This window comes from Gorilla gorilla, chromosome 21 (genome assembly GCF_029281585.2).
Source record: "Gorilla gorilla gorilla isolate KB3781 chromosome 21, NHGRI_mGorGor1-v2.1_pri, whole genome shotgun sequence".
In the NCBI taxonomy this organism is placed as follows: domain Eukaryota; kingdom Metazoa; phylum Chordata; class Mammalia; order Primates; family Hominidae; genus Gorilla; species Gorilla gorilla.
In genome coordinates this window covers 66,849,834-66,877,784 of record NC_073245.2, presented here as the reverse complement: position 1 = coordinate 66,877,784, position 27,951 = coordinate 66,849,834, and the positions used below count along the sequence as shown (strand labels likewise).

General features: G+C 39.9%; 1 protein-coding gene across 2 annotated transcripts in view; it reads right to left on the bottom strand.

Annotated features, from left to right (window-relative positions):
- Positions 1-27,951, bottom strand: part of DOK5 (docking protein 5) — a 175,686-nt gene that overhangs the window by 33,769 nt on the left and 113,966 nt on the right. For both annotated transcript variants that reach the window (XM_004062395.5, XM_063702330.1), the window contains exons 5-6: positions 24,989-25,178; positions 6,387-6,522 (exon numbers count right to left, since the gene is read on the bottom strand). In XM_004062395.5, the coding sequence (XP_004062443.4) occupies positions 6,387-6,522; positions 24,989-25,178 (326 nt within the window). The remainder of the gene's footprint in view (positions 1-6,386; positions 6,523-24,988; positions 25,179-27,951) is intronic.

Here is a 27,951-nt window from a genome sequence, read left to right as displayed (position 1 = left end):
TAGTCCCAGCTACTCGGGAGGCTGAGGCAGGAGAATGGCGGGTGAACTCAGGAGTTGGAGCGTGCAGTGAGCTGAGATAGCGCCACTGCACTCCAGCCTGGGTGACAGAGTGAGACTCCGTCTCTACAGAAAGAAAAAAAAAAAAAGGAAAGTGGATCCTTCCCCACTTTTACCTTGAGATGAGACTGCAGCCCCAACAGAAACCTACATTACAGGCTTGTGAAAAACTGGAGAGGAAGGTCCACTACACTATGCCAAAACTCCTGACCCACAGAAACTGTGAAATAATAAGTGGATGTTGTTTTAATGGTGCATAGTTTGTGGTACTTTGTTACATGGCAATAGAAAATTAATTTATAAAGCAATATAGACATCAGTTAACCACAGCATCAGTAGCAAGGTCCCAGAGAAAGATGTGTGAGGACAGACACTACTGGGTGTATCTAAGCATTGCCTTGTCAGGATGCAAGATCAGCACTGCCAGAGCTTTGCACTTTTCAAGAAAATATAAAAATCTGAGATTTATGTGTTAGCTCTTAATTTTTAAATGTTGCTCACTAATTTGGAGTTTTCAGAATAACAGTGAGTTAATCTCATGCAGGGTAAAGAAAACATGTCTAGGGGCTTGATTCAAAGATACAGTGTAAGGCAGGGGTTATGTCAGCACACCTGTTCCAAATTTGAGCCCTACTACCTTCTAAGCTGGTGGTTTGGGGTCTTCTATGCAAGAGTTTTCATGAGGTTTAGAAATTACACAAAACGTCCTTAAAATATTGTCTGTTACAGAGCAGAGATATAACACATTCTTGTTTTGTTATTATTATTATATTAGTTTTCTATGGCTGTCGAAACAAATTACCACCAATTGGTGGCATAAAACCACACAAATTTATTGTCTTACGGTTCTAGAGGCCAGAAGTCCCAAATCAGTTTCTCTTGGCTGTGGTCAAGGCATCAACAGGGCTGGCTCCTTCTGGAGGTTCTGGGGGAGAACCTGTTTTTATGCCTTTTTTTTTTTTTTTTTTTTTTGAGATGGAGTCTCGCTCTGTCACCAGGCTGGAGTGCAGTGGCGCAATCTTGGCTCACTGCAACCTTCACCTCCCAGGTTCAAACAATTCTCCTGCCTCAGTAGCTGGGACTACAGGCACACGACACCATGCTCAGCTAATTTTTGTATTTTTAGTAGAGACAGGGTTTCACCATGTTGGCCAGGCTGGTCTCAATCTCTTGACCTCATGATCCACCTGCCTCGGCCTCCCAAAGTGTTGGGATTACAGGCGTGAGCCACCGCGCTAGGCTGTTTTTATGCCTTTTCTAACTTCTCAAGGCCACAAACATCTTTTGGCTCACAGTCCCTTCTTCCACCTTCAAAGCCAGCTGCGTGGCATTTTAAAATCTCCCTCTCCACCCCTTCTCTATCTCTGTCTCTCTGCTTCCACCATTGCCTTGCCCTCTGTTTGACTCCTCTTGTTTCCCTCTTCTGAAGACACTTGTGATTATATTCGACCCACCTGGATAGACCAGGATACTGTCGCCATCTCAGGATCCTTAACTCGATCACACCTGCAAAGTCCCTTTTGCCTTGTAAGGTAACATTCACAGACTGCATAGATTAGAATGTGGGCATATCTGGGGAGCCATTATTCAGCCTCCCACAACTGTCACTATTATTATCGGACCCACAGGCCCCTTCTTTATGAGTTTTGGGATTGAGGGTCATAAGGCTGACTGAAATCAATTCACTCCAGGCTGTAATTTCAGCCTGGTATTGGCCCCACAGTGCAACATTCTGTCTGTAGACACACTCTTGGGAATTTTACAACAGTGACAGTAAATAATGAGTTAGGTCTTCCTAATAGTGAGGCTATGGCCAGATATGAGTTTTGCCGTCTTTCTCCGGTTATGATCTTGGCCATCTCACAGAAGCAAGTCAGCAGTCATATGAAGGCAATTCCTAGTGGGGAATGTAGCCAGGTCTATGTGGATCCACTCTTAATTACCAGAAAAGGCAAAACAATAACCGAGGCAGGGTGAGCCAGTAATGTTGCCTTCATTTGTTTTATTTTAGCATGGTATCCCCTACTCAGAGATTGACTAAAGTACATTGATTTTAAGCTTTTCACAATCCCTCATTTAACTCCTTAAGAGTCAGATCCATGTTGAAGCTTACTCATTTCCATCTATAACAGGATGCCGTGGCTTTAAAAATCACATTTATTTTATAGAACCCATTAAGCATACAGCAAATTAAGAGCAAGTGACATTATTTTCTAGTTAAATTTGCAAAGGGATAATCCAAACGATTTACTCATATTCCTGATTAATTTTTAGCGGAAATAATGAGGAGGTTGTAAATGGAAAAACATGTGCATGAGCATGCAGAACCCGCCTTTCAAGTACAAAACAATTTATGCTAATTGATGGCTCTACGAACAAGACAATCTTAGACAAACTTGTTCAGGTGCCTAAAGGGATCTAATGGAATAGCCGCACAACACTAATACAATGACATGTTGCCCTGTAAGTTTTCAGTGACTTGAATTCTACTTCACAGCTCGCTCTCACTCTCTCTCGCATTCCCCTCCCTCTGTCTCTCTCCATCCATCCACTGATGTCTCTTTATTGAAATATCCAGAATTTCTAAGTACATGGGAAAATAAATACCAAGATTGTATTAGTTCAAAAAGAAAGTCTTCCTGGAAGGCTACTTGGAAAGAAAAGCAAATCCTTAAAAGCATTCTCAGACTTTGATTCGGCAATCAAGTTTTAAGAATTTATCTTAAACAGATAGTCATTGATGCATACAGACTGAGCATCAAGCTGATGCACAGGTTTTTCATTGTTGTTCTATATATATATATATATAACCTCAAATATAAATATATATAACCATATATATATGTATATATATTAGAGATGGGGTCTCCCTTTGTCACCCAGACTGGAGTGCAGTGGTGGGAACCTAGCTCACTGCTGCCTTGAATTCCTGGGCCCAAAGGATCCTCCTGCCTCAGCCTCCTGAGTAGCTGGGAGTACAAGCACAAGCCACTGTACCTGACTAGTTTTTAAATTTTTTGTAGAGACCAGATCTTACCATTTTGCCCAGACTGGTCTCAAACTTCTGGTCTCAAGTGATCCTCCTGCCTAGGCCTCCTAAAATATTGGGATCACAGGTGTGAGCCACCGTGCCCAACCTTGATGCATAGTTTTAAAAATCTATGAAATATCCATATAATAAAATAGGACCACAAAATATGATGTTGCAGAGGATATTTAAAGAGACAATATATAGACATTTTCTTGCAAAAAGCTAGCACAAGCAATGTATTCAATATAATTCTATTTTCTACATCCACCTAGTTAAAATACTGGAAAGCTACACACTCAAAAGTGAGAAACAGGTATATTCTTGTGTGGCGGGCAGAGGGATGACTTACTATGTTCTTTTTGTTCTGCTGTGTTGTCTACAATTTTTCAATAATGTGTAGATTCCTTTTGAAATAAGAAAATAATAAATATAATGATTTCTTATAGTTTCTTATAGTAGGTTCTAATTCTCTAAAATCTATTAAATTATATCATTCCCCATTCCTTCTCAATCTAATTTTACATTTGCTCTACTTAGACATTTAGAGAGAAAGAGAGAGAGATGGCGAGAGAGAGAGAGATGGCGAGAGAGAGAGAGATGGCGAGAGAGAGAGAGAGGTGACGAGAGAGAGAGAGATGAGGCGCAGATGTAAATGGGCTTAGATGTTGTTACTAGATAATCCTCCAGCCATTTTCATCAGCCATTGCTATGATCAATCTGGACCAACCAGTCTGCTCAGCTATTAACAGCAATGCTAATGATGGCTCAGCTATTAACAACAGTAATAACAGCTACAGTTCATAGAAAGCTATATAATGAGCTCTGGGCTGAACATGTTATGAGCATATCTCACTTAAACTTTAAGAGGGGTCTTTAAGATAAATACTATTACCGTTCCCATTTTACAAAGGAGAAAACTGGAGCTCAGGGATATCAAGAACTTTGTTCTCCTCCACAAAGCTGGAATGTTTCAGAAATGGTGTTGGAACTAAGTCTGGCTTCACAGGCCATGATCTTGAACACTGTATGATGGCACTGAAATTTATCTCTGTTTTATCTGTTTTTACCCCTAAATTAGTTATATTAGTCACAGTTTTCCAGAAACTGAGTAAATAGGATATATACACCAAGATCTGCAGTCTGAAGGCCTGAAAGCCAACGGTGATGGTTTCTGGTCTGGATTTGAAGGCCAAAGGAAACCAATGTCCCAACTCAAGACCACAAAGAGAGCTAATTCTCTCTTACCCTCCCTTTTGTTCTATTCTGGCCTCCATCAGATTGGATGAGGCCCACTCACATAGCAGAGGGCAATTTGCTTTACTCAATCTATCATTTCAAATGTTACTGTCACTCAGGAACACCCTCAGAGACATACTCACAAGAAAGTTTAACCAAATATCTAGGCACCCTGTGTCCCAGTCAGGTTGACATATAAAAACAACCATCAGAATCCCTTAATTCATTCCAGGCCTCCTCAGCATGCCCACGTCCACCACCTCTGAAATCATACACAAGTCTTCAAGCCTGGTTTCTCGCAAATGCTTACGTCAGCACTGGCTCACGGGGGCACTTGCTCTTTTCCAAGTATAAGCTCTGTCCTGCGACCCAAATCCAGCCTGCTGACTGTTTCTGAATGACCCATATGCAAAAAACAAACAACGAAAAAAACCTGCACTTTTTAATGGTTGAGAGAAAATCAACAGAAGAGTAATATTTCCTGACATGTGAAAATTATATGAAATTTGTATCTCAATGTCCATTAATAAAGTTTGTTTTGAGACATGGCCATGCTCATTTGATTACATCTTTCCAATAGCTGCAGCTGTGCTACAAGGGCAGTTAAGTACTTGCAGGCCATGTTAGTCCACAAAGCATAAAACATTTACTGTCTCTTTACAGGAAGATTTGCTGACCCCTGCTCTAAAATCCCGGAGTGCTGCCTATAGACGTCATTTGGGAATAACCCGGGGCTGTGTTGGAACAGATCACATTACTGGCATGCTTTGCCCTTCCACTCTTTAAATCCAACCACCCCACATGTTTTAATCATAAAGTTTCAAACTACCCTAATCTTGCCAACCCAATTCCTTTTTGTTTTGTATATTTCCTTCCAGATGTGAAGCTCTATGTATACATTTGCAGCCACAATGCATGATGTGCATTACTTAAGTGTTGTGCATTCATTTATGATTTATGATTTCATGAATTTACCCTCCTTAAAGAAAAAACTCATGAACATAATTTTTTTTTTTTTTAATTTTTAGGCAGTGTCTCGCTTTGTCACTCAGGCTGAAGTGCAGTGGCACAAACTCGGCTCACTGTAGCCTTCACCTCCTGGGCTCAAGTGATCCTCCTATCTCAGCCTCTTGAGTAGCCAGAACTACAGTCGCATACCACCACACCTGGCTAATTTTTGTATTTTTGTAGAGACAGGGTCTCCCCATGTTGTCCAGGCTGGTCTCAAACTTCTGGGCTCAAGAAATCAGTCTGCCTCAGCCTGATTACAGTTCTGGGATTACAAGAGTGAGCCACCGCTCCTGGCCTCATGAACATAATTATTTATGTAATCCAAGTCCCTAGCACAGTGTAAAGCAAAGAGTAAGTGTTCTGAGGGCATGTTTATGTGTGCTATGTGTTTATGTTTGGGCATCTTTATATACCGATGACTGTGAAGAGACAGCACACGCATGGCTGTGGGTAGCAGTTCACCCGCAGACAGGTTCTCTTTGGCCCACGAAGTGTTGCACCCTTAACTAGAATTAATTTCCAACAGCTACCAACTAGCTGGTATTACATATAGACTCAAATCTTTGGCTTCCCTTGAAAAATCAAGGGATCTACCTAGATGGATGTCACAGTCTCTTGTTCTCATGTCAACAGTTGTCTGGTCTTGGGCTTTTGACATTTCACTCCAGTTTCCCTCAGCCCTCTTCTTTCATTTACATTTTTCTCTCTGGTCCCTGTTGACATTTGAAATAACTTCTGACATAGCAAGACATATCTCCATAGGTAGATGATCCACATGGTTGTGTCTATAGATGTCTATACACATGCAAATTAATTTTACACACCCTTACGATTGAGTTGTAAAGTAGATAATGGGGATGCATGGCCAAGGTGTTACCAACGGCCCACATCAGGCATTCTGGAATGGCATTTAATCCAAGTGATACACTGTTGAGAAGAGGAATCAATCATCTGCTCAAATAATGTTGACCATATTTTCCAGCACAAAAATGACCCAATTGCTTTCTGCAGTGATAGGCACTGGGACACGAGGAAGAAATTCCAAACGTACCATCGAGTTTTTCACGCTCTGTAGCAAGCGCTCGTGCTGCTCGGCTATGGCCAAGGCAGCAGAGTGGACTTTCTGATAGATGGCCTCCCCGTCTCGGGTCTGAAAGATAAACAGCCCTTCACCAGTCTCACACATCCTGTGAAAACAAAAACAAAACAGCTTCTGAAAATCCAGCGCCTAGAAGTTCAATGCACCAAGATCCTGGAATACTCCATTAGGCTGTGCCCATTTATTATTTTTTATTCTTGTTCACATTTGTTAAACAAAGTTAACTAGAATTGAAATGTTCAAAGTGTTCAATTAATTGTTATTAACAAGGGCAGGGGACCAAAGGACTCCAGGCTAACCTGTGCTGAATGGTTTTATCACAAAGTAAAACAGAAATTAAAAAAAAAAAAAAAGCTGTTTCTTGATTTTCAGTGTAATAAATACTTCACCTTCCCTATCCTTCACCTTGCCACTCTCAAAGAGAAATACCTGTGCAAGCGTATTCCTTTGTACAGTCTGTGAATAGCTCCTCATCAGAAACTGCCAGCGCAGAGAGAGAGAAAGATTCTATGTCTCTTAGATTCTGTTCTCGCTTTCCCTACAGACCATGACTTTAAGGATTCTTTCCTTCCTAAAATCCTAGTTCAAATATTACTCCAGCTTTCATTCAATGTGATGGATCAAATGCAGTTAATTTTTTTTTCAATGAGCATGACTGTGCTGAATTAATATTTGGAACATTAGAGAAGTTCTTCACGGAAAGTTGTATGGTTTTGATAATTAACATCAAGTGTTAAGAAGAACGGTATCTGTACCTCAGATAAAGGTAAACAAGGAGAAATAAATTTCATTAATAAGGGAAGACTCGTACACAAAATTAGGCAAGAAACAAATAAATGCTTTTTACTTAAATATATTTTAGTATATGTATATGTATATATATGCTCTCTATATATTTTAGTGTGTGTATATATATGCTATATATATATTTTAGTGTGTGTATATATATAAAACTACACTAAGATATATTTAATCATTATAAATATTTTTAAAGAACTTGGACAAAATCATATGCAGGGATATTAAAAGAAGCTCTGAATTTGATACATACATACGCCAACAGTAAACTAAGAGGTTGTTTTGTTTGCTTGCTTGTTTTAAAGAGCCGAATTATTCTAAGACACAACGCCACTCCTTCCTTTTCAGAATTTCTTGCTGAAAAACTGAACGGTAGCTTCAGTGCCTGAATTTTGCTCCCATCTAAAGAACTGTTTAACACAGCATAGAAACTAAGCAAATTCTCAGCCTAAACCACTGTTATTTTTTTTAGTCTAGCCCAGTCTTTGCAGTTAATGCAATAATACGAGGAAGATGTATCTAATGTTTCGCAGTTGGCCCAGTACCACAGCCAAATGACAGCCTTCTATACATATGGCATGGCCTAAGTAGTGGGCCAAAACCCATTAAATTTGAATTAAATTTCATGAATTTTATGAATATGAGCCATGTATGAAGAAACAGAGGGAGTTTGGGTGTGGTGGCTCACACCTGTAATCCCAGCACTTTGGGAGGCCAAGGTGGGCAGATGATCTGAGGTCAGGAGTTCGAGACCAGCTTGGCCAACATAGTGAAACTCTGTCTCTACTAAAAAATACAAAACTTAGCCAGGTATGGTGTGGGGGGCACCTGTAAGCCCAGCTACTCTGGAGGCTGAGGCAGGGAGAATTGCTTGAACCTGGGAGGTGGAGGTTGCAGTGAGCTGAGATCATGCCACTGCACTCCAGCCTGGGTGATAGAGAGAGGTGCCATCCCCCCACCAAAAAAAAAAAAAAAAAGAAGAAGAAGAAGAAACAGAGGGAAAAACATGAAGGCTCTTTCAATAAGCTAATCTAAAGAACTACCTCATGAGGTTGATCATGTGATTTTAATTATTAAGTCATTTTAACCCAAAGAAGATCTGAAACTGAAATTCAAGGCATTTTCAGTAAAGTCCCATTTCTTCCCTGAAGACATCTTAAAATACTTAAACCCTTTCTGCTTCCTCTTCCTTATTTAAGCCACCATACAAACTTGACTCTATTGTTTGGCATCCAATTCTGTAAGGTTTTGTTTTTCATACATCTTTTTTCCATCAAATATGGAAATATTAATTTGTTAAGAGAAGGAAGTAATCCTAATCAATTCTTTAAGAGGAAAAAGTGGCCACTGGTTTCCCCTGGGGCAGAGGTCACTGTATATTTATTTACTTCCTTAAATGCCAACCTTGGTTCCAGAAGTAATGAAGGTACCTGTTACTCAGAAATACTTGTAGTGTGACAGATTAATACCAAACCTTGCAGCTATGTTTCTCAAGCTTGGACAATCTAGTTGCTTTCAAAGTCTTTGTTAACTGCAACCCACCATAGGAAATGTTGTTTAGAATTTTACCCAGTATACCTATCAATCTATCATCAATCTATAACATGCTATTATTTTCTATTCTATCTTATTTTTAATACTAGTGGTGGAATGCTTAATTTATATCATAACCCATTAACTAATTTTACTCTTAGAAAATCACTCTTACCCAATGCCCACTTTTTTTTGTTTTGTTTTGTTTTGTTTTGTTTTAGATGGAGTCTCGCTCTGTCGCCCAGGCTGGAGTGCAGTGGTGCGATCTTGGCTCACTGCAACCTCCAACTCCCGGGTTCAAGCAATTCTTCTGCCTCAGCCTTCCGAGTAGCTGGGACTACAGGCATGTGCCACCACTCCCAGCTAATTTTTGTATTTTTAGTAGAGATGGGGTTTCACCATTTTGGCCAGGCTGGTCTCGAACTCCTGACCTCGTGATCTGTCCACCTCTGCCTCCGAAAGCACTGGGATTACAGGCATGAGTCACTGCACCCGGCCCCCAATGCCCACTTTTAAGAAACATAACAAATCTACAACCTTCCTTTAATGACATTTAAATCTCTAAATAAATATTGTTATCAAAAACAAATGAAACCAAAACAACTATAGTACTAAACATTCTTCTTTAATGTACATGGACTTCCCTCTCCTCTGCCTGAAGATCTGGAACACACACACACACACACACACACACACACACACACACACACACCCCACTTACCACTAACAGAAAAGAACAGGAGACACAACCTCAAATTCCATTAGAGTTCAGGCAGAGAACGTGAATGCATAAAGGTGCTCAAACCCACTATGACCTAGGGTAGAGGGAGCGCAGCTAGCAGAGAGCACAGGTCCTGTCTAAGCATGGTATCCAGAAGTCAGCCCTAGACAGGCGTCTATGTGGGGGAATGGGGAAATATGCGTCCAAGGTACTCACAGTTTCTGATTGTTTAGACAGGTTAGATAGCTGACAGTAGGTCACAAAGCTGGTGAGATGGCAGGCCAGCCAGGTGATCCCTGGTCAAGCTCCTGCATTCTATTATGTTTAAGAGAAGCAAGACTTCTTGACTGTTATGTGAAGTCACCTGAATTTTATATGTCAGCAACTTGTTTCATTTTCTTTTTAAGTTGTGAGCGTCAAAAGGCCTTAATCAACCAGATCTGGCCAAGAAATCACCACTGTGCATTAAAGACACAAAATGCATTAAGAGCTCTAAATAGAACAGAAATGAGGCCTTTGGTGTAAATTGTTAGGACTTTTGCTCCTATTGCTCAAAGCCATGTGTCCTTCATTGGACAGCCTGACCCATGAAGATGCTAACGACCACAAACTGACCTGCAGATGCTCTTCCATCAGGTCTCTTCTTTACTCTACCCACAAGTCCTTTTATCTTATCCACCCCTCCTAATTGATGTGTTTGGAACTGTTTCATAAGCAGCTTTACAACACTCTAAAATGTTACTACATGCCTCCATCAAAACCATGTGATGGGCTAACTCCCCAAGGCAGTAAGAAGAAAACAAACAAACCAAAAAAAGGAAGTGAAAAGAAAGGCACATCAAACAGGCTAATGGTCTTACATAACCTCCTACAGCCATGTCTGCTTCTCGTCTCCAGAGAAAATGCAACACAGAACAAAGATGTTCTAACGGGTTTACCCTTTAGCAGAATAGCAAAGCCACCTGCTTTAACTTCTGATGCTCCCGATTCCTCCTTTCTCTTTACCCATTGATTTTTACCCTGGATGCTCTTCCTGTATCCAAAGTGGCCCCAAGTGACCCAACACTCCGTACATTAATGGAAACCAGTGGATTGGAAACCCAGAGAAGGTTAAAAAGAAAAAGTTTAAGTTAGGCCTTTCTAATTTCCTCTGTGACGATAAGGATTCAAATATAATAATATTGCTGCCATATAGATGCAGGTATAGTTTTGAGTTTCCCAATAATTGCCTAAATGAAATGCCTGTCACTCCAAATCATGGATTATTCAATTATTCAAGAATCCAGAAGGAACCAATAGCTCAGAAAATGTTGGGAAGGATTCATTCTTCCACCTACCAAAGGCAACATAATAGAATGCAGGAGCTTGACCAGGGATCACCTGGCTGGCCTGCCATCTCACCAGCTTTGTGAACTACTGTCAGCTATCTAACCTGCCTAAATCTGCATTTTTATATGTAAACAAATGTAATGCTAAGAACTCTCACCTAGATTTACTGCAAGTATTAAATAGGATAGGTAGAGTACATAATTATATCTTGAAGTAAAGAGAGCTTCCATTACTTTACCAGAATGTAAGCTCCCTGTAGACGGGGATTTTGTTCTGATATACTCACAGCTTTTCCACTAATGCCTAGAGCATGGCTTGGTTTACATTTGATGTTCAATAAATAACTGTAGAATGAATTGTGAAGCAGAAGGCAGTGCTAGGAAAGGCATCGCTGGGAACCTGACCCAGGCTTCCTTGAGCAACTTTTACTGACACTAAGAATTCATTGAGTTACCCTGGGGCGGGGAGTGATTTGAGAAAGAAGGCAGGAAGAACAGTCTTGACAGACAGAACTGCACATATAAATCTTTTAGGTGGGGCACAGGTAAGTGAAGCCAACATGTCGGGGAGGTGGTGGGAAGAGGGGCAGCCTGCCGGGCTGAGACCCCAGTGGACACAGCACAAGTGTGCATGTGCTGGGACTGTGGTCCTGGGTACTGTGAAGATTCAAGACCCAGACACTATGGTTCATACGCACTGAGTGCCCAACTTCAGAAACTCTGTTCTCTCGTTTTGCCCATAACATTGCACACTAACATATCTTATTAGAAAAATACTAATGGGGTTGAAATTATGAAAACTAAAATAAATTATCTCATGGTAGACAGAATGAATAAGTAAACATATGAAATCAGTAAGCCAATAAGTTTCATATTTTCTTGCTTCCAAGATGTATTCTGTGCACATGGCTCTCTCTGTCTCTCTCTCTCTCTCTGTGTGTGTGTTTGTGTGTGTGTGTGTAGAATATATGGACACTGCCAAAAGCAGAACACATTTTGACTTCAACGCACGCGCGCGCGCGTGTGTGTGTGTGTGTATGTATATATATATACATTTTTTTTTTTTTTGAGACAGAGTCTTGCTCTGTTGCCCAGGCTGGAGTGCAGTGGCACCATCTCGGCTCACTGCAACCTTTCCACTTTCCAGGTTCAAGCAATTCTCTCCCTCAGCCTCCTAAGTAGCTGGGATTACAGGCACCTGCCACCACGCCTGGGTAATTTTTATATTTTTAGTCGAGACGGGGTTTCACCATCTTGGCCAGGCTGGTCTCGAACTCCTGACCTCGGGTGATCCATCCGCCTCAGCCTCCCAAAGTGCTGGGATTACAGGCATGAGCCACCGTGCCCGGCCAACATGTATATTTAAGGTAGGCTTTTCTTTTACTCCACCCCTGCCAAGGCAGCTATTAAATCAATGTTGTATTTTACATTTACAATTACGTTATAATTGAAAGAATAAGGTACTTGTTACACCTATCAGAGACAAAGCATAACAGCCGCTGTGAAGGATGTAAACATAGGCTTTCTCTTTGAGGAGCTGAGAATTAATTTGGAGAGACAAGATCTACATATGCAAAACGTTTGAGAATAATATCATGGTTGCATGAGCCATACTGATGCGGCAATTAAAAAAAGGAAATGTACAGTTGAGAAGAGGGGTGGGTGTCAGCGTTGGGAAAATGAAAATCTGGAATCCAAAAACCTGAGAGAAACAGATCCGAAGCACCTGACAGAGAGGGATATAAAATTAAAAGAAAAAAAAAAGCACAGAATGTTTACTTTTGTCTGTGAAAGTGAGGCAAACTAAAAATACAGTTTGAGGCCGGGCGCAGTGGCTCATGCCTGTAATCCCAGTACTTAGGGAGGCCAAGGTGGGTGGATCACTAGGTCAGGAGATCGAGACCATACTGGCTAACACGGTGAAACCTCGTCTCTACTCAAAATGCAAAAAGTTAGCCGGGCGTGGTGGCGGGCGCCTGTAGTCCCAGCTACTCGGGAGGCTGAGGCAGGAGAATGGCGTGAACCCGGGAGGCGGAGCTTGCAGTGAGCCGAGATCGCGCCACCGCACTCCAGCGTGGGCGACAGAGCAAGACTCCGTCTCAAAAAAAAAAAAAAAAAAAAAAATACAGTTTGAACAAGTGGAGTACAATCCCCTCCCCCTACCCCTGAGGCTATAGCAAGGCCAACAACACTATAAGAAAACACACTTTCACAGGCATGAGATGAAGAAGCAAGAGGCTTAGCCACGTAGGTTCTAAGAGTTTCATTGTGAGGAATAAATTTGGGAGGAATTTCTAAGGAGCTTGTAATATGGACTTGATCTCAGCTCTACTAAAGTCAGCAACACTGACGTGGTCTGATCATGCTTTGTTATTAGGGCTGTCCTGGGCGTTGTAGTTTACTGAGCAGCATCCCTGGCCTCTACTCACTAGATGCCAGTAGTACCCTGCAGTTTGACAACCAAAAGTGTCTCCAGACATTGACAAATATCCCCAGTTGAAAATCATTGAAATAGACCAAAATGAGGACAAGGGAGAACCCAGGTAATGAATACCTGGCAAGAGGTTTTCTATACAAGGCAGTGTCCGAGTTTAGGGAACTGTTGCTTCAGTACAGACTGGGATGACAAGGACATTCTGCGGTTGACTATCTTTGTTGTCTTTCCTGTTCCAATCACTGGCATTGCTGCCTGGTTGATCTCAGCTTAAGACAAAGCAGCAGTCTATTCTCCTAGTGCCCCGTGTGTGTGCTCGCTGGAGATCAGGGGAATCTGGCCCACCTGCTACTGCAATTGTTTTCCTAGCCCTTTCTATGACTGGTAGGGTGAGAAATGGGAATTGATGTAAGATAACACATCATGTATCACTTGCCACTCAGGCTTCTGAGCATGGGACAGCTGGCGACATCCATCATTCACAAACAACTTTCATGATGGTTGTCAAGTCTTTGTGCCACCTACGTGATTCATTTTTAATCAACTTGCTTTATTTTCCTTAAACGAATATATTTTTGTAAGTTAGAATCATCACATCAATAGCAAACCAGTATCCCCTGTTATAAATTGAAAGCAGACTTAAAAAATACATTAAAAGTCTGGGCACGGTGGCTCATGCCTGTAATCCCAGCACTTTGGGAGGCCTAGGCGGGTGGATCACAAGGTCAGGAGTTCAAGACTGCCTGGCCAAGACGATGAAACCCCATCTCTACTAAAAATACAAAAATTATCCAGGCATGGCGGTGTGTGACTATAATCCCAGCTACTCGGGAGGCTGAGGTAAGGAATTGCTTGAACCCGGGAGATGGAGATTGCAGTGAGCCGAGATCACGCCACTGCACTCCAGCCTGGGCAACAGAGAGAGACTCCATCTGAAAAAAAATACATTAAAAAATTGTTATCAAATTCTGCTACATCCTCTTGCTGTCAAAGATTTGAGCTAGAAGTTTGCTCACTTCTTAGTAACACAAGTACATTAGAAAGTTTTAGAGATGTGTGTCAGGCATGCGGCATCCAACTGAAATGTTTCTCCATTATTCAACCAAAAAGATCAAAAAGTAAATGGAAAAGAAAATGACTCTATCACCGTGAGACTCATATTTATTTAACATCACCTCTACTGCCCAAAATCATGCCACATTTTTGGAAACACAGGTCTAGTTCCTAGAGCCCTGCTCCAGGTGATGTGAAGCTATGTCTGGAAGATAAGAAGCCTCAATCCCAGCTCCCTCCCATGATGCAATCACGACCCTGGACAAGTGCCTTGACTTCTCGAAGTCTCCATGACTTCATATTTCAAATGCGAATAACAAGGTTTCCCAAACCACACAGAGTGGTGAGAGATTGCATTTTGTATTTAGCAAAAGATCCGGCATCAAATAAGCATTTAATTAGAATTTGTTGTTGTTGCTATTTTAACCCTTTAAAAGGTCAAAGCCAAAGAGAACAGGACTCTTTGGAAAAACCTCACGAGAGAGGCACAACCACATATTTGCCTTGAAGGAAATGAGGGCAGCTGCAACCCAGAACAGCAGTGGGGAAGCAAGAATGACTAAGAAGTATGGGAATGGAACGTGTGTGACTGGGAGAAAGAGTGATGTGGAGGCTCATGGGTAGGTGAAAACAGAAGAAAATAAACCTCTTCTTTGAGAATGAAAATATGAATTCAGAAATAGGAATCGCCCTCTAAGAAAAGGATCAGCTCTAATTAAAGAAAAACTAGGATGCAAAAATTGGGTGTTTTGTTTCTCCAGCTCCAGTGAAGTACAGTGTCTGTGCTAGAGGATTAGCACACCTTATGAGATATAAATCTTCCTAGCTTGTGTGCAGGGTGAAGAGAAAGGCCCCAGTGCAGACTGTGCAGGGCCACACTGTGGCCCTCCTCCTGCCATTTCATCATCACTAGCACAGGTTTCCTAAGAGCCAGAGTCCCCTCAAATGTGCACAGAGACCTTCGCTATCACTTTTAGATGTAAATTCTAATACTTACTGTCTGGACTTGAAGGTTGGTGGAAAAACCAACCAACAAACAAAAGAATAAATTAACTACTATCTGTAGCCATAGAACAAAGCTAGTATAACAGACAGTGGTTGTTTATTAATTGTATCTGTTCTTTATCACTTATCATGTGCATAAAGTCAAAGGAAGATCACTTTTTTCCATTTTTGCTTTATGATATGATCTATCTCCTTGCGTGAAGAAAGCATTTTCACACATTCGTCCTGCAATAGCAGTTATAAGAAATGGGTTGGAATTAGCAGTGCTTTTAACAGTTCTAAACTCAAACACAATGTGTAGCTTTGCTAATCCCTGACAGGATGAAACAGCGCTTTAGTGAGTGGGGTAAACTGCTGAATAAGCCCTGAAGTTAACCTTTCCAAAACTGACCTCTGGAAAATCCTCAGCCCCAGTGCCCACTCTGCACCCTTCTCTCTGCAGTCTTAGCTGCTCCTGGAGGGTCCCTAACACTTCCCTTTCCCTCTTAGCCCACATCCAATCTGTCAGTAAATCCTTCTGGCTTTAGCTTAAAAACCTATCATCATCCAAGACTTAAGACCATATTCACTGTTACCCACATGCCTACAGCCATTCTTGTCCCTCACATGAGTACTACAATACCCCGTAACTGGTTTTAGCCTGAGAAGGTCTTAAAGAAAAAAAAGATTATGTCACTTCTTTGCCTAACACCTCCAGCATAGAGAAGAATTTAACCTCATCTAAAAATAGCCCTTTGCTAGGATCTCCTGCAAGGTAATGTTTGCCTGCCTGGAAAACTTGAGCTAGACAGGAACAATATAACTCAAGATAACGGCTTCAGGTCATGTGATATCAGTCAGCCTGGAGACTGAGATCCACCAATCAATCAATCAATCACATGTACATACTGGAGCCCAGTAAAATCTTTGTGAGTGGTGGCTTAGGGGCATGTAGGTAGGCAATGCTCCATGTGTAATGTCACATGCAGGCAGGAGGAAAGCAGCATGCCCGGATTCCACAGGGAGAAGATAACAGAAGCTCCACACTTGGTACTTCTCTGGACTCCATCCTCCCATGCGCTTCTTTGCTTGCTTGATTTCAATCTATATGCCCTGCTGTGATAAACCATAACTTGTGTGTTTAATAGCTTTTGGTGAGTTCTGGGAGTCATTTTAGTGATTTACTAAATCTTAGGGTAGTTTTAGAAACCCATGAACTTGCAGTTGGTGTCAGAAGTGAGAGCCATCTTGGGGACTTGCTCAAACTCTGTAGTTGTCCAACTCTACACAGCCCCTGAGGGCTCCCCATCAGACTAAGACTAAAAGCCAAATTCTTCACAACCACCTTCAAGCTCCACATGGCCTGACCCTGCTGCATCTCCACCTGTGTCATGTGGCTTCCCATCCATTGATTCTGCTCAGACACATCAACCTCCTGGCTCTTCTTTGAATACTTCCTCTTCAGCATCTTCTTCCATCTTCCTTCTGGAAGGAATGCTCTTCCCCCAGATTCTTACATGGCTCACACTCTCACCTCTTAAGATTACGTACTCCGTAAAGCCAGTCCTGCTCACTCTCTTTAAAACTGCACCCCTTCTTTGGCACTGTCTATCATCCTTTCCTACTTTATTTTTCACTGTGGGACTCAATCTAACATCTATTTTACCTTTTAAAATGTTCATCATTGTCTATATCTCTCTCTTCTGTTGAGTAAGTTGTATGTTGTTTTCACTGCTACATCTGCAGTGCTTAAAACCACACCAGGCATTAGGGTGTACTAGGTGAATATTGCATAAAGGAAGGAATGATTCATTTTTACTAGCCCTTTCTAGAATTCCAAAACACCATCTCATATAAAGTAATCACAAACACCAGTGGGCCATCACCTACATTAAAGATGGCCACAGACAAGGTATGTTGCTGAGTGCCTAATTTTGCCTCAAAGGTCAGAAAAAAGTCATCCTTTCTTTCAAGAATTTTGCATGCTATTTAATAAAATCACAGAAGCTCAGAGGTGGATAGGATCTAGCTAAGTCTCTTAGAATGGTGGCCTTGTCTTGTTTGTCTTCATACCTCTCACTTAGCACACTGTGTGGTAGACAGTAGACATGCAATAATGAAACATCTATTAAGATGATTATTAAAGAGGTTACTCCGTGGAGTAGAAAAGAGAATGCTTCCTTCTGATTTCATACATGCCTCTACTATTGGAATATTTATAATGTGTGCATTGTCTTTGTAATTAAAATTATTTTTGAGGAAAATGCTAATGAATAACAAGTGGCCATTTAAATGACACAATGTTTGCTCCCTTTTTCTTACAAAAGAAGAGGATTTTACTTCTCCTGAGCAAACTTGTGTTAGATCCAGCACATTTGTATTCTAATTGTTATACTCAACATAGTTGGGGGAGCTCAGTATACTGGATTGCTTACTTGCTTTAAATTCTTCAATAAGGATAAGTGTATGCTCTGCAAAACATTCAGAAATGAGAGATTACTAAGAAGCTATCTAAGAAGATAAATTGGGAATATGTAGCTTTCAAATATGCAAATACGCATATATTTCAAATATTCAAATAAATAGAAAATATTCATAAGCTATCAAAACAATTGTCATTTTACCTGTAAACTCACCAGTTAAAGGAGGAAACCATTTTTTTCTTGAATGAAAAGTTATTTCACCAATTAGGCTGGTTTTAGGGTGAAATATGCAAAAAAAAATTATTTTCTAAAGCTGTTCAGATGCCTTTATATCCAAATAAATAAAAATCTTCTTCAAAAACTGCTTGTGAACTCCATTTAAGGAAAAGTATTTGTATATGCAATTTGGATTTTCACATATTTTTGGCATACCTAAAAGTTTCTCTTAAAACGATGTCAAAAGCACAAGAGAGACTGTCTCCAGCTGGTAAAGAAAGGCACTCATGTGCGGTAATTATTTAGTACGTTCTGCCAAATGTCACCTGAGCTTCTCTGGCTCCTGCAGGTGCGAAACCCAGGGTATTAATTTAAATCAGTCAGGATGTAAGGCAAGCCTGACATTGAAGCATGCTAACTCAGCAGCAAGCTGTACAGTTAACAGAGAAAGGGACTGGACACCTGCCACCCTTCTCTACACAATCACATTGCAAGAATGGTTCCAAGGGAGATTTTGCTGCAGTTAGAACTTCATGTCAATTGGATATTCCCATAAAAAATTAGTGCCCCTGCCAGTCTGATGTGCCGTGAGGTTTCAGGGCTTTGAAGTGGAAAGAAACAAACAAAAGACTAAGAAAACTTCAAACAAAATAAGCAATATGTCCATTAGCCCCCAAGATAAACTAATTATTCTCTGTCTCCAAGGGTAATTAATTGTGCAATTTCATCTTATTAAAAAATGTTATATTCTAATTCTGAATTTCCTCAAAAAATAGAGAATATGGTCAGATTTTATGATACCAGGAGGAGAAGGAGAAAAACCGTGTGCAGAAGACCCTAATGACCTATGATCCGCATAGTGCTGCCCTGGGAAGATGTATGTGCCTACACTCCAAACTAAGAGAACATACAGGGGGTTCCAAAAAGTCAAGTCAAACTAAGAACATTTATACCCCAGTGCGCAGCTCAGGAGGCATATTTACATCACCAGCATCTTTGCAAGTCTGTGGCTTATTGACAGATGCCTTCCTCACACTGAGGCAGCTTCAGTGGGAAAGGATAATATGCTCACAAGATCATCCAAAATGGATTTACCAAGCTTTGGTTACGTAAGCATGCTTTCTCTCCCTTAGCTCTGCAGAAGTTAACTAAGAACTAGGCTAACCTCCAGTAGAAGGTGAGCCTTCTTAGAAATCTATGGAGTTTGGAAGTAAAAGATCTGAGCGTGAGTCCTGAATTTATCAGCTTTGTGTCTTTGGACCTCTTGCCATTGCCCAGGTTTCATTTTAAGAGGAAAATAACTGTATCCCCTAGTTTGTATGATAATGGGTAGCTCAAATGAGGTAATGAGCCTCTTAGTACAGAGGCTTTCATATAGTAAGGGCTCAGTAAATGGTAGTGATGATTTTCAATGGCTCGTACACCTGCTAGAGTAGGGTTTCTCAACCACATGATTAGACCTGATAATCCTTTGTTGTCAAGGACTATTCTGAGCCTGTAGCAGCATCTCTGGCCCTTTTATGCACTAGATGCCAGTAACACCCCCTGCCCAAGTTGTGACAATCAAAAATGTCTCCAGACATTATCAAATGTCCCCTAGGAGCAAAATCACCTCTAGCTAAGAACCACTGCTCTGGAAATCGGCACTATTGTGCGTGCAAATGTCAATTACAGTCAAATAGCCTCTTGACCTTATTTGTTTTGAGCAATTATTAAATGCTATATTGTACATATTTTGTTAGTTTTAAAAAGCCTCACCTCCACTCCTCTTCTGATAGCAACAGTACCCTCTTCCTGCCTTCAGTGAACCAACCTCATTGCATTTGTACCCTGTGAGCTTTGTGTGAAGTGCAGTGCTTGACACATAGTATATATAATGACAGCAGAGAGTAGTAATATATCTCTCTTTTACTGAGATAGTGTGGGGAGATCTCAAAGCTTCTGAAAGTCACCATATGGAGCTAGAATGAAGCTATTTTAGAAGAAACAGAACTGTCACATAAAACCTGGGATTATCATTTGGACACTGAGCCAAGCCAAGCCTGAAGCCATCTTTACTCCTCAGACTTTGAGTTTATGGAAGTCAATGAGTTTCTTTTCAGTACTAGTTTGGGTGGATACAGCTGCCTACTACATTCAGGCACTATTCCAGGTGTCTTTACATGTGCCTTTATTTAATCTTCATAGCAATCTTGTGAGATAAGTAATATATGTGTTCCCAATTTACAGGTGGCAATGAAAAAAAGCTCGGTGAGTTAAGTGACATATCCACGTTCCCACAGCCAGTATGTGATAGAACTGTAATTTTACTTCATTTCCTCCAACTTCCAGTTCAGTCTGTTACACATGCCCCACTGTCAGCTTTGGTGGGGTGAAAGGGGGCCACTGAGCAGGAATAACACTCAGTTCTAGTTCTAAGAGAGAGGCTGAACATGAGCAGAACTTTGTCCAAGAAAGATTCCCTGTGTTCTAGAGGATATTGTTAAGTTTTTGCAGATGCATGTTGGATATGTGAAAACTGCTTGCTTAGACAGACAACTCCTGCTCGCTTCTTGATGTGAGGGAAGGGGAAAATTATACTGGTTAATATAAAACTGCTTTGTTTCAACATATCCAAAAATAGCCAAGGAAAAAACTTATCTTCACTACTAAAGCAAGGCAGACATGAAACCTTCACGCTTGGTGTGGAACACGAATGATCTTATTATCCTGAGCATCTTGATGGTAACTATAAAAATTTATCTTTATTTGAGTTTCAGGCAAAATATAAGATAATAATTTTACCTTGCATTTAACACTATCCTGCAAGCTTATGTTCTGCTCCAAAAGTAATCATAATAGAATACCAAAGATACTATTTAGGAGAAGCCCAGCATCCTTCCAGGTCATCTACATGCATTTCTGCCTTTACCTACAACAAACCTGCAAGAAAGTTATTACTCTGACCAACTTACAAGGAAAGTTAAGAACTTTGTCCAAGGTTAGCAGCTAGCAAAAAATAGAGATTACCCAGAGTCTCTCTAAATTCTGAATCAGTACTTTGTGTACTACACCAAGCTGTTTGAGAAGTAAGGTGCTAAGCATACAACTCCCACACTTTCCTTTCTGACCATTCAATCTCAAGTTTGCACCAGCCCTGCAAAACATGACCAACGCATAAGAAATAATGCTATTCAAAATCAATAAATATTCTATGTCCCTACAATATTGGAGACATAACATTGAGTGGCCTGGGTTGTGAATATTTTAATCATCTAACCACTGGAGTTCTTGGATGAAATAAGCAAATGGATGGACCATAAAGGGGTCATCAAAGTCATGGAATAAAACATTTATATCTTCCAAGTCAGCATGTTGGTAAAGACCATTGAAATAGTTCTCAAATTTGTCACCAATATATCTTTTCATCCACCATTGTTTCACTTGAGCTGGTTCAATATCTCCCACATCCATACCTATCTCCTCTATCCTACTGTCCACAATGTGATCAAAGTGACCTTTATAAACTTTTTTTTTTTTAAATGGAGTCTCGCTGAGTCACCCAGGCTGGAGTGCAGTGGCACGATCTCAGCTCACTGCAAGCTCCGCCTCCCGGGTTCACACCATTCTCCTGCCTCAGCCTCCCGAGTAGCTGGGACCACAGGCGCCCACCACCACGCCCGGCTAATTTTTTGTATTTTTAGTAGAGATGGGGTTTCACCGTGTTAGCCAGGATGGTCTCGATCTCCTGACCTCGTGATCTGCCCGCCTCGGCCTCCCAAAGTGCTGGGATTACAGGCATGAGCCACCACGCCCAGCCCTTTATAAACTATTAACACAATTACATCACATACACACACACCCCATATACACACATCTCATACACACACAGAGACTCAAACATACCAGCCTCCAAGTATCTATGGTTTCCTACAGCACTTAGGAGAAATATCGAGGTCTTTTAAGTAATCGCCTAAATCCTTAGCAGTTCCACTAGATTTCAATATGAATAAATTAAACGTTTGCAGGATATGTACAGTGTTCATTTTATACCCGGAAAATTAATAAGATAACATGTTTTCAAGTTTAAAATAGATATGAGATACTAACAAAGTTTACTAAGGTTTTGGTCCTCAAACATTACCATAAAAAGCTATACTTTTTTTCTACTACTATTTCCTGTAAATGGTAAATAAAAAAAGATTTTAAAATATTAATAATTGAATAAGTGCTGCCCAAAACAGATCCAAAGAGTCTTGATCAATGCAGAATTCTCTTACACATCAATATGAAATATGAATGGAGATGATATGAGAGGTACAGTCATAGAAAAGTCTATTTATATTATAAAACATTTTCAGTACTTAGATTTCACTGGTTATAGTTAATGCTTAAATAATTTCTGAGACCCAAAGGGAAAAATATACCAAATTTACCAAAAAAAATATTAATTTTCTATAGGGATTTTCTTTTGTTGTTGTTGTTGTTTTTTTCTTTTTTTGAGACAAGGTCTCACTCTGTCGCCCAAGGCTGGAGTGTATTGGCACGATCATAGCTCACTGTAGCCTCGACCTCCCAGGCTCAAGTGATCCTCCCACCTCAGTCTCTGGAGTAGCTGAGACCACAGGCGTGTGCCACTATGCCTGGCTAATTTTTTTTCATTTAATTAGCTTTTATTTTTTGTACAATATATCCAATGATGAATAGGTATTCTTATTTTCTTTTTTAAAAAACTTTTGTTTTAAGTTCATGGGTATATGTGCAGGATGTACAGGTTTGTTACATAGGTAAATTTGTGTCGTGGTGACTTATTGTACAGATGGTTTCATCATGCAGGTATTAAGCTTAGTATCCATTATTTATTTTTCCTGATCCTCTCCCTTCCCCATCCTCCACCCTCAGATAGGCCGCATATGTGTTGTTCCCTTCTATGTATCCATATGTTCTCATGATTTAACTCCCACGTATAAGTGAGAACATGCAGTATTTGGTTTTCTGTTCCTATATTGGTTTGCTAAGGAATTAGGCCTCCAGCTCCATCCATGTCCCTGCAAAGGATGTGATTCATTCTTTTTTATGGCTGCATAGTGTTCCATGGTATATATGTACTACATTTTCTTTATCCAGTCTATCATCGATGAGCATTTGGGTTGATTCCATGTCTTTGCTATTGTGAATAGTGCTGTGATGAACACACATGTGCATGTGTTTTTATAACAGAAAAATTTTGGAGAAATGGGGTCTCCCTATGTTTCCCAGCCTGTTCTCAAACTCCTGGGCTCAAGCAGTCCTCCTGTGTTGGCCTCCCAAAGTGCTTGGATTACAGGCATAAGCCACTGTCCTGGCCTGGGATTTTCTTATAAGAAGAATAAATAAGTAATTCTCACAAAATAAGAACATTGCTCTCAACATTAAAGGTTTATTTTTTGTGATAACTTTTATAGTCTTTGAAAGATTCACCAACTTGTTTCTAGGTACTTAAAAATAAAATAGACCAGAAAAGAACTGTATGAAAAGTATAAAGTAAAAAACTTTCCAGACAGTTGTAAGAACATCAAATTAATCATATTTCTGAAATGTAAATTTTAAATAATTGGGCTTTGATTATTTAAAATGTAAATTTTTTTTTTTTCTTTTGGGAGACGGAGTCTCGCTCTGTCGCACAGGCTGGAGTGCAGTGCGTGATCTCAGCCCACTGCAAGCTCCATCTCCCAGGTTCACGCCATTCTCCTGCCTCAGCCTCCTGAGTAGCTGGGACTACAGGTAAAATGTAAATTTTAAATAACTGGGCTTTGTTCATTAAAATGGAATTAACAGATTAGTTAGAGGGGACCACTACTGTTATCCATTCACATGGATTGGGGTATTTAGAACTTCAGTTTTTACTTTCCTTATATCAAGAGTCATATTCCTGTCAGGAATAACTGTCTGCTTTTACAAGCAATTTTTATTTAACATCACAAGTTAATGGTTTTCAATTTGAGTGTAATGTCAGGCCATATACAGAAGAACTTATATTTCTTAAAATTTAGGCATTTAAAATTCTAAAATAGAAAATTTATCTGGCCGGGCGTGGTGGCTCACGCCTGTAATCCCAGCACTTTGGAAGGCCGAAGCGCGAGGTCAGGAGATCGAGACCATCCTGGCTAACGCGGTGAAACCCCATCTCTACTGAAAATACAAAAAAATTAGCGAGGCGTGGAGGCGGGCGCCTGTAGTCCCAGCTACTCGGGAGGCTGAGGCAGGAGAATGGCGTGAACCCAGGAGGCGGAGCTTGCAGTGAGCCGAGATTGTGCCACCTACACTCCAGCCTGGGTGACAGAGCGAGACTCCATCTCAAAAAAAAAAAAAAAAAAAAAAATTACCTGCAGTGTTCTCAAACGAAGCCTAAATTCTGAGGGAAAACTGAAGGACAAGGAAAATAGGATTATGGCTAGATGAATCTTTTTGTAGGTAGCAACCAATCCATATATTATTGGCACTATTTTATCTCTCCCAGATTAACCCCTAAGAGGAAAAAGAGAAAACCCGGAAAGCGCTTAGTAGGTATCACAAAGAGCAAGTTTTAGCATTAATCTCTTTCAGTATTCATGGGAATCCTTACACTGTAAGCCAAATAGATGGAACTCAAGAAATTGCAGCTGGTAAAAACTCCATGGGCCCTCATATTAATAATCTACCACAGTTAGCTCAGATGAGGAAACATATGTGAAATAATAATATGGAAGTTTTCCAAAATCAAGAAGCTGGCCTCTGTTCAGCTTGACCCAGGAAATGGTACCTTTTAAACATTTTTACCTGGATCAACTTCAGTTTTTGATATGGAATCAAACTGTGTAATGAAAATTTGTACCATGTGTGTGAAACATTAAAATCTTCCACAGGGGAGAAAAGCCATGTTGAGTATACAAATATTTCACAAGACCCTCATATTATGTAATCGCAACTCTATGAATTTCCTCAAGTGTACTTCAGCTGGATCTCATATGTAAACCTACCGCCTCATATGATGCGAGCATGGTAAAAATGAACACACACACACACACAAAAGCAGAAAAATAGTCATTAAAAGTCATTAAACTCACCTCCCTGCCTCAAAAGTGAACCACGTAGTATCACGTCCATACCGCCGCAGGGCGCTTAGCGGCCAAGAGATGAGTTTGACTCTGGGATTCTGGACGTCCCAAAGACAGATATACTCATATGTAATCTGCAAGGCACATTCGCCATGTACATCTAAGTTAGGAGATGGCATCAAATACACATTGAATCTCTCTGGGAGAAAAACAAAAGGTTAGTCTAAAATCCCCAGGAATAAAACATCAAAGACATTGTAGGAACATAGAGGCATTTAAAAACAATTCAAGTTCACATTCTAGATTTCGGTTGCATATTCAGAAAGATAAACCTTTCCCATTAATTAACAGTCCCAGAAAATAATTTCTTAAATGCAGATCCTATTAAATAACATAATAATGATACAGCCTGACTGTCAACATACGCTAAGCACTATTTACATGAGCAAAGACCATTTTTAGAATTTTTAAGTTTGCATAATAAAAATGTGTATGCCAATAAAAGACTAAAGCAATACAACCATTAAAAGCAATTTTTTTTTTCCTGCCAAGAACACATTAACTAGATCCACACTTTTGTGCTCCCAAAAGATGCAGGTGCAAAACAATTATGTCATGGTTCCATGTTATTAAAGTTATATTGATCAACTTGTAATTTCTATAACTAAATGAATAAAACTGTATTTCAATCATTTAAACAAAACGACACAGTAATACTATGCACTTAACTGGCCAACGATTTGGGAAAATGCCAATGCATATATCTGAACTAGTTTCAACAAAGAACTTTCTTTAGCCAAATAGTGGAAAGAAACATTCATTGCATATTTGGATGATTGCTAAAATGCAACCAAAATTATTCTACATAAACTGCTTGGCTGATTAACCTAATTTTCATCCCTGCAGATACAGTCACCATATTTCTGTTATATTTCTGGAAAATTCATTAAGAAGTTTTTGAGTCAAAGTCTTTCAGTGAAAAATGAACAAAAATATTACTATAGCAAACATATTTCCACCACATGCATCATTATGGTAGACTGCCTACATGCGACAATGTGGCATGAACAATTTTATATTAGTGGTATTCTAAATACATTGTTTTATGATAAGATAGTCATTTGAATTTTCACAGATTTTAGTTGAATTTAGTAAATAGTAATGCTGAGATTGTGTTCATGAAATGTGTTCCGCGATCTACTATTCAAAAACTTTTAATTATTTCATATTCTCAATAAACAAATATTCGTTGATTTCTAGTAACCATATTTAAAAATATATTCTAATTGAGCATATTCCCCCCTTGAAAGTTCCAAGTAAGAAAGACTGTCTATATTAAGTAAAAAGTAAGAGAGATCATTATCAATCTATGTGCTTAGAAGTTCTCTAAGTCCTACCTCACTCAAGAATAACAACAGGGGAGAGATAGGGAAAAAATAATAATAAAAATTTAAAAAGAGTAATAGCAATAGTGGTGGAGTGACCATTTTAATTACAATCATTTGAAGTCATACTAATTAACATTGTAAAGGGCCTGAGAGGACACAGTTGAATTTATAATAATCCCTGATACTTGTAGACCAGAGCTATTATTTCCATTTAACAGAAGAGGAAACTGAGGCACAGAAAGCTGCTGTGGGAAAGGTATCTCCTAGGCACCGCCAATTTTTAAATTCAGATTGTGGTGCTGTCAGGATACTGCTTCCCAAATACAAATTTGTGAAAAGTGCTGATCTGAGCACTCTAGGTGAAAAAATGAATCATAATCAAAACCTGCCAGGTTTTCTTTATGCCTGGCTCCTAGGTATCCTCTCTGCCTGGGGTGTCCTGATTTAGTGAACCAGAGAAGGAGGAGCCTGGGGATTGGTTGTGTAACCCCGTCAATGACTTAACCTCTCCGTAGCTCAATTTTCCAATCTACAAAGAGGCTCCTCTGAATTACCCAGCGCTTCTAGGTCTCGGTCAATAACATTTCCATGGAGATGGGTTATGGCAGATATGGCGCATCCAAAGAGTCACAGATTGTAAATGTGTCATGAAGACATAGTTCCAATTGGGAGGGACAGCATTTTTTTACTAACATTGGAGTGTGCAACTACAGAAAAAGTCAGTACAATTCCATCTCTGCCATGTCCGTAATCAAACCAGATGACCCACAGACCTTTCCATGGTGACATGCCCTCATAGATCAAGTCAGCCTACAGCAGAACTCTGTGATCTGATCTACCCCGTCCCTAGGCTCAGCTGTTAGGAGACAAAGAAATGATTCCTCACATCCAGGTTTGTTCTGTAAATCAACACTGATTTTTGCTGAAGTGTTCATGAATATTTTGGTCATTATTATTTTCAATTATTGATTCCCAGATTGACTGCTGAGCTCAGAGTTGGCTCAAGTGTTTCAATAAAATATGTATTTTTTTAATTACAGATTTTAGATGGGTTTAAATTTGGTGAAATAGTCATAAAGTTTGAATTATATTGAAAACATTGGAAAGCTGTTGATAACATTTTAAGTGAAAAAGGCATGACCAAAAAATGCCCATGACATTTTAAAATCTGTAAACTGTAAATATAGGTCCAACGGTATTGTCTAGAATCAAACACTAGTGAGCTAACAGAATTGAAGGAAAGTCTTTACGTCCTCTAAATTTTAGTTTCCTCATCTGCAAAACGTAGGAAGTAATTATACCTACACCATAGGGCTGCTATGAGAAGTATAATAAATAATCTGAGATGAGTTAAGCATCTTCCACCAAACTGGCACATAGCAGGTTCCCCAAAATTTCTAACTGATATTATTAATGTAGATACATTCATGTTATGAATTGGAAAAAAAATAAGAAAAAAATACACTGAAATGTTAACACAGGTTGTGGATTAGATAAAAGATTACTTTACTTATTTCTTTATACATTTTTATACCCCGAAAACTTTACATAATGAAGATGTCTTATGTTTTATTATACGGAGAC